A 13462-nucleotide genomic window follows, 5' to 3' on the forward strand; every position below is an offset into this window, starting at 1 on the left:
ATACTACTACCTAAGCCTTGATCTAAAAAATAAATTTAAAGTATCTTATCTTAAATTCTCTCTGAAAGACAGTACCTAAATAATACACCCAGATATATTCCTACTTTACCACTTAAATTCCATATATTATGCTGTCAATAACACTGGGGGAGATTAGCTACAAAAACTTTAAGGAAACAGGATCTCATTACAATAAAAAGAATCAAAATTCACACCTAATTCTGGGAGATCCTAAAATACTAACTTAAAAGAAAAAGGGCTAAAAATGAAAACTTGTACATGTTTTAGATTAAGACTTGTTAAAGATCTTTGAAATGGATAGTAAGTGAGAATAAGGAGGTCTTACTTCAGGGTTCTATGCAGGAGCCAGCTCTCATGCTTATCGTGAAGCTTCTCTAAATACTCAAGAGGAATGCCTTGTTCTTCATTTCTTCCCCGTAAATATATTCTATTCAAGCATTTCTAAAAGTAAGCAATAAGAAAGGGATGGGGGGGGGGCAAAGAACAATTATTCTTGTCTGCTGTCATTAAAGTTTTCTTCTCTAGTGTCTCTTTAGTTATGCTAGCCAGCATCTCCATTTATTCCTTCTAGAAAGTTGAAATACTTCATTTTTCCCCTCCTTGTGCTTTTCAATCATGCGGTGGCTATAAACCAAGTAGTACGATCAGAACAAGTCTATAAACTTATGGGATCCATACTTGAAAAATACTGTATAAAATAAGTTTGGTAAAAAGTTCAATATATAAAATGTGTTTCAAAATCTATTATAAATCCTCTTTTCAAGTACTTAGTTGATTTTCCAATCAAAAGACAGTATAAATAACACTGATGAAAACAGCTTTGTGTTAGACTTTAAGACATTGACTATATCTTATAACATTCTTTATGTTCTTCAACATTTGCGCTTGCTATATTCGTAACTAAAAACAAAAAAAATTCTTTTCAAAAATAAAAGTGAATTTCAAAATTACTGCTAAATTCTGGCTTTCTTGAATTTAAAAAGAACAAAATCATCACTTGGAATCAGAAACCTAGTTTCTTTGAAAATTCCGATTCAATAGCCACACAGTATCCTTTCAGACTAGAAGTCATGAAATTTATATTCATCAGAGCCTACTTTGTGGCTTAGGGAAGACACAGGAATAAAAAACAGCAAAACTGAAATGCAAGCACCAAAACCAGAAATGTGTTAATAAACGTAAGCTCTTATTTAGGTTAGCTTTATGAAGGACATCCACTTAGTCTTCCTGGACTCATGACATAATTTCATATAAAAACAAGAATAGCTATATTACAAACTATCATGAAAGGCACATTTTCAAGTAAGCTCCCTTAAGTGAAAATGGCAATGGTCCTCTAAGTCTCTTCTCACTTGAAGCTGCTACTACCTACCCATTCCAAGCCATGAACTATAAAGGATTTCTTAAAATGGACCTCCATCAACTTTGTTAATTCACTCACAAATATTTACTGAGCTCCCACTACGTACCCAGGCCCTATTCTAGGCATTGGAAATTCAGTAGTAATTAAACACTCAAAGTTTCACACCAAGAAGCCTAAACTCTAGCAGTTACTTGAGCAAAATTTTTAATCTAGCTGTGATAGATAAGAGACCTTCCAAAAGTCAGGAAGGAATAAAGAAGAAAATGGAGAAAGCACAGAGAAAAGGGCCTAAAAGAGCAACTTGCCAATGTGGGCTTCTACTTTGCTGAGGAAAAGAGAATGTCTCTCTCTACAGTTATGAATTTCTAATTTGCATGTGGGGAGTAGAGCAGGGAGTGGAGCTAAACTAAATTGCCTTCAATGCATACACACCACTAAAAGGACTTCTAAATATTACTTTAAATTGTCAATGGAGTAAACAAATTTTAAGTCTCACCTCTGGTGTGGCTCGAAGATAAATGATTCCATCCAGTTCAAGGCTTTGACCAAACTGGTGATTCATCCAGTCATGCCAGTCTTGATAAATTGTCCACTCTGTTTCATTCATGCAGTCAGATTCATACAAATTAGATGCAAAAACATACCTGAAAGAGAGTCTACATCAACACATAATTCCTTTCCAAAAAACACAAAGAAATAGAAAGGAGATCTACTAACTGGACATGGAACATTCTCCCAAAATCCATGGCAAATAATAACTTAGCAGGAAAAAAAAATAGAATATCTCCAACTATAAGAAATATGTTCTTGGACAGCAGTTCTCAAAAATATAGTGTAAGAATGCCTGGTAGTCCCCAAGACCTTTCCAGAAGTTCTGTGAGAGGCCAGATTACTTCATACACTAGACTTCAACCAAAAGAACACAGTATACAGATAGAGAAGGCTTTAATGAGAATCTAGCTGTCTTTTATTAAGTTAGATATTAAAGAGATTTGTAAAAATGTAAAACAATCCTCTTCTATCTAATGTTTTTGTTTTGAAAAATACAATTTTACAAGTATGTTATTTACACTAATACGTAATGGGATTAGTATTACTAATTTTAAATAAATAAGTGTTCTTTATATTTCTCAACATTAATTTCTAATAACATAAATATCAATAAGACACAAAGCTCTTTGGGCTCTTTAATAATTATTAAGAACAGAAAGGGATCCTGGGGTGCCTGGGTGATTCAGTCGGTTAAGTGTCCAACTCTTGATTTTGGCTTAGGTTGTGACCTCATGGTTAGTGAATGTGAGCCCAGTGTAGCCTGCTTGAGATTCCCTCTCTCCCTCTCTCTCTGTCCCTCCCCCACTCCTCCCCTCCTGTGTGCTCACGTGTGGGCGCACTCTCCCTCTCTCAAAAATAAATAAATAAACTTGAAAGAAAGAAAGAAAGAAAGAAAGAAAGAAAGAAAGAGAAGGAGGGAGGGAGGGAGGGAGGGAGGGAGGAAGGAAGGAAGGAAGGAAGGAAGGAAGGAAGGAAGGAAGGAAGAAAGAAAGAAAGAAAAAGAATGGAAAGGGGTCCAGAGACCAAAAGTTTGAGAACCGTTGTTCTTAGCCAACACTCTAGCTTAAAAGAATCTTTGCATAAACAAGGTAACTCTAAGGCTCCCTTAGAGATTTTTGATCTGGCTCAAGATGCAGTCTAGAATATAGATCCAGATTTAATCAGAGTAGATGACAATTTTAAGAGCATTAGAGGAAAAAAACCTTCTCTGCAAATTTGAATGAAATGGCTATCATATTCCCTAAAGCTTCCATGGAAGCTAGCAATTATTAATACTAGTACTTCCCTAATGTCATGATTACCAAATTGCTGAAGGTAATTTTTCTCCTCAACACAGCATCTCTTATTACTTTGATTACCAGGAAACAGAAAAAAAAAGTCAATTCCAAGCCACGATTCCAAAATGATAAGTGCAAGTTATTTATATATACCTGTCACTATATATAGATCGTTCAAAAAATAATACAGGTTTCTCTGCATCTTTGAGCTTGCCATTGAGACAGGCAAGCTGGGCTCGTATTCGACTGAGGCAGGCATATGACTGGAAGGTAAAAGACCATCGTTCAGGTTTCTCATACATCATTTGAAGAACATTCCCACCACTTTTCTGAGACGGTGTCAGTTCCTATTTTGAATGTGAAAAAAGAAACAAAAAACAAAATTAATGATCAATAGAGCTATTTAAATTTTTTAAAAAGCTCAAAAAGAGAAGTTAGATAAATAAATGCATCATGATTAGCAAAACCAAGATGATTAAGTCCTCTTCCTCCTACTCTTTCCCATTTTATTTTTCAGTTTGCCTGAGGTCTAGAAGGCTAGCTTAACAATCAGTTCCTTAGAGCTCTTCCACAAGAAGTCACAAACTAATGGCCTATGAAGAAAATATTTGTTTGGTCCAAATGGGACTTTTAAAAAATTTGAATTAGTTGTCAATATTTAAAACCTAAATATAAGTTCACATAATATATCTGGATTTGTGACTTCTTTTTAAAAATGTGAAAACCACCAACAGCATTTTTTTTACAGATCTAGAACAAACAATCCTAAAATTTAAATGGAACCACAAAAGACCCTGAATAGCCAAAGCAATCATGAGATAGAAAAACAAAGCTGTAAGTATTTGCCTGTGTTGCCTTAGCCCTCTGGCCAATTTAGTAGTCTGTAAATTTTAGCAAGCACCTTTAGCTGAGTGATCAATTAACTAAAACTTTCTTGGTATATCTATAGATCGTGTATTGTTTCCTAGAAAAACCCTGAAGGAAACTCTCTTGTACAACCTCTCTCCCCACTGCCCCAGGCATTGTGATAACATCTGTAGCTGGCACCACTGAATCTGCATGCATGCAATCAAGAAGTATTACAGATCATTGTGCTCCCCTTTTACTGATTAACTGCCCTAAAGTTCCTTTAAAAATCTTTGGGCCAGGTAGAAACCTCAGAATTGGTTTTTGGACAAGGGTCCACCGTCTCCCCAGGTGGTGGGCCGCCTGAATAAAGCTCATATTCCTTTCCATCCAAAACTCGTCTCTTCAGCATTGGCTTTTTGTGCAACAAGCATCTGAACTTGGGTTTTTCAGTAACAGTATCACAATCCCACACTTCAAGGTATCCTACAAAGCTGTAGTAATCAAAACAGTATGGTAGTGGCACAAGAACAGATATACACATCAATGGAACAGAACAGAGAGCCCAGAAATGACCCCATGTTTATATGGTCAATTAATCTATGACAAAGGAGACAAGAAAATACAATGGAGAAAAGGCCATCTCTTCAATAAATCGTGTTGGGAAAACTGGACAGCTACATGTAAATGAATGAAACTGGACCACTTTCTAACACCATACACAAAAATAAACTCAAAATGGATTAAAGCCCTAAATGTGAGATCAGAAACCATAAAACTACCTAAAAGAGAACACAGGCAGTAATTTCTCTGACATCAGCCACAGCAACATTTTCTGAGATACATTTCCAAAGGCAAGGGAAACAAAAGCAAAAATAAACTATTGGGACTACACCAAAATAAAAAGAAAGCAAAGGAAACCATCAATGAAACAAAAAGACAACCTATTGAAAGATATTTGTAATGATATTTGAAGATATTTGCAAATGATACATCCATCTGATAAGGGGTTAGTACCCAAAATATATAAAGAACTCATACAACTCAACAACAAAAAAGAATCTGATCAAAAAATAGACAAAGGACCTAAATAGACATTTTTCCAAACAAGACATACAGATGGCCAAAAGACACATGAGAAGATGCTCAACATCACTAATCATCAGGGAAATATAAATCAAAACCACAAGCAGATATCACCTTATACCTATTGGAATGGCTAAAATAAAGAAACAATTACAAGGACGCCTGGGTGGCTCAGTTGGTTGAGCATCTGACTCTTGATTTCAGCTCAGGATTTTGGCTGAGGTCATGATCCCAGGGTCATGGGATTGAGCCCTCTGTCGGGCTCCACACTGACCATGAAGCCTGCTTAAGATTCTCTCTCTCTGGAGAAAAAAAAAAAAAAAAAAGGAAAAAAAAGACAATAACAAGTGGACGAGGATGTGGAGAAAAAGGAATCCTTGTATACTATAGATGGGAACGTAAATTGGTATCACCGCTGTGGAAAACAGCAGGGAGGTTCTTCAAAAACTTAAAAACAGAATTACCATATGACCCAGTAATTCTACTACTGGGCATTTACACAAAAATACTGATTCAAAATGATACATGCATCCTTCTGTTTACTGCAGCATTATTTACAATAGCCAAGGTATGAAAACAACCGAAGTGTCCATGGACAGATGAATGGATAAGGAAAATGTGATGTGTGTATATATACATGTGTGTGTATACACATATAAAAAAATGTATATATACACACACACATACACACACAAATGTATATGTACAATGGAATATTACACATTTATAAAAAAGGATGAGACTGCCATTTGTGACAACATACATGGACCTAGACGGTATTATGTTAAATGAAATAAATCAGAGAAAGATGATTTATATTTATATGACTTCACTCATATGTGGAATCAGGGGGAAAAAAAAAAAACAAAAAGCAGAATCAGACCTATAAATGCAGAGAATAAAATGATGGTTGCCAGAGGGAAGGAGGACCAGGGACGGGCAAAATAGGTGAAGGGGAGTGGGAAGTACAGGTTTCCAGTTATGGGATGAGTAAGTCATGGGAATACAAGGCACAGCAGAGGGAATATAGTCAATGATACTGTAATAGCATTGTATGGTGACAGACAGTAGTATACTTGTGGTGAGTGTGGTATAAGGTATAGATTTGTTGAATCACTATCCATACAACTGAAATTAATGTAACATTAAATTTTTAATGTGGAAACCAAGCAATACTGTGCCTGTATTTTATCTCACTAAAAATCACCTAGGTCCAATCACACATGCTTCCATTAAGCGGGACATATGCTCTCCAGTTTATCAGCCACTGCCATTCTCTGTTTATCAGCCCCTGCCAATCTCACAGCAGGCCTGATTTATTTGTTTAGTTACCTGGTCCCTTTAGGTATTTTAGGCCCCAATCTTTTAATAAAACAGAACAGGTCCTCCCTAAAATTTTGTGATTTAATAACCACATTGTTAGAATCAATATTTTCAGTGTTAAGAAAAAAATGTATAATAAAAAATAAAGTAAAATCTCTGTAATCTTACATTTGAATTTGAAATAGCATCCAGAACTCATGAATTATTTTCCTTCCTATAAAATATAATTTCCCTAGCTCTGTCCACCAAAAGGCCTATCAATAATGACAACCTTGTAGGAATGAATATAAATGTCACCCGGATTATGATCTCTAAATACCATTTCCCACTGAAAGGAACTAGGGTCACATTCCTTATTCATGTCTGGAGAAATAAATGTATAAGATGAGCTTAACACATCTTGTTCCAGGAAATAAGTAAACGATCAAAATCTCCTGAGGCTGTGCCAAAGGCAAGAGAGCCAACGTCAAAGGGCTTCAATTTGTCAAAAGATAGGACAACTATGAATGTCCAAAAGGAATGATGAAGGAAGGGAAGGCAAAAACTGTAAATTCAAATCTAAAGAAAACCAGAAAACAAAAACCCAAACTCTCTAATCATCTTTGGAAGTTGCTAGGGTACCAATTAATTATTCTGGAAATTTGCATATAAAGAGGAAAAAATATCAAAAATTTTATTCTGGCCCTTTCTGTACAAATGTTATTTAAGGTTAATGAAAGAGTAGATGAAGGAACAGGTCTTCTTTACTGAAGAATCCCAGCTAACAGGCTTGATTATTAGAATATCATCTTTTGCAACTCCAAATGACATACTGGATTAGGGCAACAATTAGCAACAGATCCTAAAATCATTAGAGAAAAGCTAATATGGAATTTTATGGTGTATGAATTAGGCTAACAAAACCTGAAAAGACTGACTGATTTTACCATCACAAAAGACATCCTCCTGGTGGAATGTGAAAGAAAATACACATAGTCACCTAAGAAATTTAGCCAAAAAAGAACTAAAACCAAATCTAATCAAGGCTCTACAGATCTAACTACAAATTCACAGGAAATACAGAGATTGAGAAACATGTTAAACTATGCCACAGAGACGCACTCAGCCAAGACCAGAAAAAGGGAAACTGTACAAGGACAAATGACCCAATTTCTTCAACTAATAAACTACAAAGAAAAAAGAGGAAGAGGAACCAACAGATTACAATTTAAAAGGCATATCAACCAAATGTAACATGTAACAAGTGTAACCTTGACTCTTGATATTAATAAACTGTAAGAAAACTATGAGACAATAGAGAACTATGAACACAAACTGGATGTAATGACACAGTGGAATTACTAATCTTTTAGATGCAGTTTTTTTCAAGAAATCTTTTTATCTAGAGTTTCTTCTGAGTCTTTCATTTCTACAGATATACATTATCTAGAACAGAGGTTCTCAAGGTGTGGTAGGGGAATGCCTAAGAAGTCCCTGAGATCCTTGCAGGGGTCTACAAGAAAACAAAAAACAATTTTATTTTATTTGTTTATTTAAAAAAATTTGTTTAGGGGCGCCTGGGTGGCGCAGTCGGTTGGGTGTCCGACTTCAGCCAGGTCACGATCTCGCGGTCCGTGAGTTCGAGCCCCGCGTTGGGCTCTGGGCTGATGGCTCAGAGCCTGGAGCCTGTTTCCGATTCTGTGTCTCCCTCTCACTCTGCCCCTCCCCCGTTCATGCTCTGTCTCTCTCTGTCCCCAAAATAAATAAACGTAAAAAAAAAAAAAAAAAAAAAAAATTTGTTTAATGTTTATTCATTTATGAGAGAGAGTTGGGGGGGGGGGAGGAGGGTGGGAGACACAGAATCGGAAGCAGGCTCCAGGCTCTGAGCTGTCAACACAGAGTCCCACGCAGGGCTCGAACTCACAAACTGTGAGATCATGACCTGAGCTGAAGTTGGATACTTAACCGACTGAGCCACCCAAGCGCCCTGGAAAAAAAATGATTTTAATAACAAATATACCTTATTCCATTCTCATTCTCTCATGAATGTATAATTTTCCAGTAACTATATAACATATGATAAAATTGCAATAGTCTAAATGTAAAAGCAGATATAAGAATTCTGGTTTGCTATTAAGTCGGGCATTAAAGACACGTACAAAATGTAAAACAATGCCACTTTTCTCATCTAAATTTTTTTTTGGAAAATAGTTATGGTACATATGTTAACATGTAATGGGTTCAGTACTATGGTTTTTATTTTTTATTTTTTTCAGTACTATGGTTTTTAAATGAATTAACTGGTAATTTTTTAAGTGTTTCAAGTTATAGTTTTAATATGGTAAATATTGATAGACCTACTTAAAAGTCTTTGGTTCCTCAATAATCATTATATATATATATATATATATATATATATATATATATATATATATTTTAGTTAAATAAAGTAACATTAGCTTTTAAATGAAGTTGTCTTGGAGCACCTGGGTGGCTCAGTTGGTTAAGTGTCCAACTTCAGCTCAGGTCACGATCTCATGGTTGGCGGGTTTGGGCCCCACGTTGGGCTCTGTGCTGACAGCTCAGAGCCTGGAGCCTGCTTCCAATTCGGTGTCTCCCTCTCTCCACCCTTCCCTCGCTTGTGCTGTCTCTCAAAAATAAATAAATGTTAAAAAAAATTTTTAATAAAATAAAATAAACGATGGGGGCACCTGGGTGGCTCAGTTGGTTAAGCATTGGACTTCGGCTCAGGTCATGACCTCACAGTTCATGGGTTCGGGCCCCACATCAGGCTCTGGGCTAACAGCTCAGAGCCTGGAGCCTGCTTCAGATTCTTTGTCTCCCTCTCTCTCTCTGATCCTTCTCAGCTCACATTCTGCCTCTCTCTCTCTCTCTCTCTTTCTCAAAAATAAATAAACATCAAGAAAAAAATTTTTTTAAATGAATAAATGATATTGTTTTATATCTTAAAATAATTAAGAATTCACAGGATTAATCTGTTCAATAAGCAATTTACTGCCTAAAAACTTCCCATATATAGTATCTACTTCAAATGTCTCTATTAAATAATGTGACAATATAGTCACATATTGTGTAATAAGCACAAATAATATAGAAAAATGTCCAATTAAATTCCTAATTTTAAGTTATCATAAAAATTTAACCTCATTAATATAATCAGTGAATTTGAAAAATACCTATCAGGGTTATTTCAAAGTCTAGTGCTCTCTGGAGAAAATAAAATTGAGCCAACTACTTGACAAGTGATTTAAATGGTGAATTTGTGTAGGCCATTTTCCTTGTGCCTGAGAAAAAAGGCAAATAAAGCCTTGAAATTACTGTGTAGCTAATCTAGCTATAGTTAACTAAAATGAACAAGAGACTGACAGAACTAGATATGATCAGAAAAGAGATGGAACAAGATCCTGAAGAATACGTATATATAGACTTGTTAACACCAATTCCATGAGAATCAACTAAAATTAGAAAAAGGAACATTTAGACCCAAATTTTAAAGTGTGATTTTGTTCCATAATCAATGAACATTCACAGCTTAAATAAGTTTCCAAAAATGTTAAATAAATTCACACTGATAAAGGTAAATGTACTCTTGACATAACCCTAAACTTTGGAGTGAAGGCAATCACACATTTCCACATAATACTCTGTGATCATAATTACAAATCAAATGCTGGATAGATTTAGTCATGACTTGACCCAACAGATAAAATTCTTGTTTTTGCAAATTGTTAACTCAATTTCTAAATGGGATTACTTCACTCCTACTCAAGCTTTTGACAAAAACGTATGAATATGACATTCTGTAACTATAAATTTTAAAATTCTTCTCAACTATTTGATCTCTGGAAGCAGTAAAATTATTTACTGCTCTTACAAAATATCACAAAAGTTTACTACTAAAATATTTGAATGCTTTGCTCAGATCTCTGGCCTAGCACCTACTCTGCACAAAGTACTATGTGTTTAAATAATTAAATAGGCAAGGTCATCTTAGGTCCCTTCTGGTATTCCTCTCACACTTAAAAACTCCCAATACCTAGGTAGTATCTATTTGCTAATCTCTCTCCAACCACAGTCTCCACTAAAATACTCTATATAGGGGCACCTGGGCAGCTCAGTTGGTTAAGCGTCCGACTCTTGATTTCAGTTCAGGTCATGATCTCACGGTTCAGAGCATCGAGCCCTGCATCAGGCTCTGCGCTGACAGATTCCCCTTCTCTCCCTCTCTCTACCCTTCCCCTGCTCACGCTCTCGCTCTCTCAAAATAAATAAATAAACTTAAAAAAATAAAATATTCTATATAATCACATTGTAATTAGAGTTTTATATAGTTGGATTAAGGTAGTTTACATGAAGGGATATCTAATTCAATATGTGCATTTTTAAAAGAGACTTGGTATTCTAAATGAATCTCTAATTTGTAAAATACAGAGGAAATAGTTTTGAGCATCCGAGGACCACTACTATAGTCAAAGTCAGTAAACCCTACCTTTCCTTGCTTTCCATATCAAAATAAGAGAATGAAGAGAAAGAAGCAACTGAAATTTCTTCCTTTTAGTGACAATATTCTTTGTTTCACAGTCATAGAATACATTAGAATACTATAATATTAGAATTGTCAGGTTAAGAAAGAAAAAATAGGGGCACCTGGGTGACTCAGTTAAGAATCTGATTTTGGTTGAGGTCATGATCTCAGTTTGTGAGTTTGAGCCCCAGTGGGGCTCTGTGCTGACAGCTCAGAGCCTGGATGGAGCCTTCTTCACGTTCTGTGTCTCCCTCTCTCTCTGCCCTCTCCTGCTGTCTCTCTCTCAAAACTAAATAAACATTAAAAAAAATTTTTAAAGAGAAAAGAAAACCCAGGACCTCCAGTTAAATTTGAACTTCAGATAAACAACAGATAATATTTTAGTACAAGAATCTCCCAAATATTGCACATATTTTAATACAATACCTTACCTTACTATATAGTCTTTCCAACACAATGGACTTTCATTTTTGTTTTTTATTTAATTCTTACACAAGCTTGATTTTTCCTATTATCATTCCCATTTTACTGATAAAGAAAAGTTTAGAACAACTAAAGTGCTAAGATTACACAGCTAACTAGTAGCAGCATTAGGGCTTACATTCAGATTATATGTAAAATTTTATTGCAATAGCATTTAATGTAACTGAATTTCACCTACAATCTTATTACTAAGCATATCCTTTCCTTTTTAAACAGTTAAGCCCCATCCCATTTTAGGAAGGAAAATAAAACCAATTCCAATTTTATCTATAAGGAAAAGGGCAATCCCACATACCTTGGGGTAGGTCAGTCACTCTCACTTCCCTCTCTCTAAATTCCAGTGACTCAACAGTAATCCTTAAAAGGATCTACACATGCCAAATCAAACTTATAAACCTAATGCTTCCATTTACAGGAACCATATCCCACTATTATTAGTTCAACTGCAACTGCTTTAGCAAAGAAGAGCTTTTATTCATAGCCCAGAGAAGCAGAAGCCAAAACATCCTAGGAGACAAGTCCTCCCTTTGTGGACTAGGAGTGATCATTTCCCTGTCAGAAAAAAAAAAAAGACTGAGCTCTGCCCTAACAGTTGACTATCTTGAATACTATTGTTTTCAGAAGAAATATACTTTAATCCACCACATGCACTGTAGGATCAAATATTTATAGTCCCAGACCAAAGGAATAAATAAGGAGCTGCTTTCATAGGTCCTTATGGTTAAGGGCAAAGGATGCTTCCTCAGTCTTTTCTGTAATATCAAGCTATATGAAGGTTCTCCAAAAAGTTGTATAAAGTCTTTAATCTTATATACTAACTTTTAAGAAATAAAATATAATTCCTATTCTCAATTCTAGTCCAAATAAACACCCCTGAACACTTCCTAGAAGTTCATGCTCAAAGTAGGTGGTTTTTCTCTGGGGGGAAAAAATCCACCAAGTGTAAATATTGACCTCAAAGTTTCAGTTAAGAACTAAAAACCACACAAACACATGGCACTTTGAGGCAGAATTTAAATTACATACCGCAAACCACATAATTAACTGAATCTTCTTCCCAAAATTGAAAAAAAAAGCATAAAATAGCAAGAAGTTAACTGTCAACAATAAGTCTGTTTAGAAAATACTCTTAGCACATCATCAACTGAAATAAGGGTGTAGTTAGCTGCCTTCCCAAACTGCTTAAAGAATAAATTTATTTTTATTAAATTTTATTAAAAAGGCTTTGTTAACTTAATTATAAACTGACTTTCCACTTATTCAGCATCCCCCAGGGGAAAAAAAATGTTTCATACAAATGAATCTTTTCAGCTAAATGAAGTTTATCAATTTAACCACATTTTTTATGTATTATTTTTATAGGGAGAAGACATTAGTATATATTTTATTTTTGTACCCTCAAAAGGATAGCATTTCAAAAACTACTCAGTAATAGACATTACTCTTAAACAACTTTATAAATACCAACTGCTGGATTTATAAAAGAAGTTAGCAATAAAGCATAAGTTTCCATTGAACACATAAAACACTAGGCACAAACTGTAGAAACTGCTATTCAATCTTACACTAAACGAGACCAAACTGGTATTACTTTTTAGTTCTTATCTAGTTTTCAGTTTATTTCCTCCTTTGATGTCAGGTCGGTGACATGACCATCTTTTAACAGTCCCTCCCTTGACAATCCTTCTAATCAGAAAATAAGTTTATCAGATTGTGTCAAAAGTATTAAGTAAATACTCTTTGAATAAGCCACATTAATTTTAATGCATAATTTTGTGACCTCCATTTGGTCCACTCAGATGATTGGTTTCCTTCCTTATTCTCAGCTTATTTGTGTGTGCCTTATCAACTATTACAAACATTCCCTCTTAGGGCGCCTGTGTGGCTCCGTTGGTTGAGTGTCCACCTCTTGATTTCAGCTTAGGTCATGATCTCACAATTCGTGATAGAGGCCCTCGTTGGACTCTGTGCTGACAGCACAGAGCC

General features: G+C 35.3%; 1 protein-coding gene across 2 annotated transcripts in view; it reads right to left on the reverse strand.

Annotated features, from left to right (window-relative positions):
* DCK (deoxycytidine kinase) overlaps nucleotides 1-13462 on the reverse strand; it is a 33535-nt gene that overhangs the window by 5088 nt on the left and 14985 nt on the right. For both annotated transcript variants that reach the window (XR_006711424.1, XM_045473806.1), the window contains exons 3-5: nucleotides 3367-3560; nucleotides 1881-2028; nucleotides 347-462 (exon numbers count right to left, since the gene is read on the reverse strand). Coding sequence is in view for 1 of the 2 variants with exons in the window: in XM_045473806.1 (XP_045329762.1) it covers nucleotides 347-462; nucleotides 1881-2028; nucleotides 3367-3560 (458 nt within the window). In the remaining variant the exon portion in view is untranslated. The remainder of the gene's footprint in view (nucleotides 1-346; nucleotides 463-1880; nucleotides 2029-3366; nucleotides 3561-13462) is intronic.

The sequence above is a fragment of the Leopardus geoffroyi genome, chromosome B1 (assembly GCF_018350155.1).
Source record: "Leopardus geoffroyi isolate Oge1 chromosome B1, O.geoffroyi_Oge1_pat1.0, whole genome shotgun sequence".
In the NCBI taxonomy this organism is placed as follows: Eukaryota; Metazoa; Chordata; class Mammalia; order Carnivora; family Felidae; genus Leopardus; species Leopardus geoffroyi.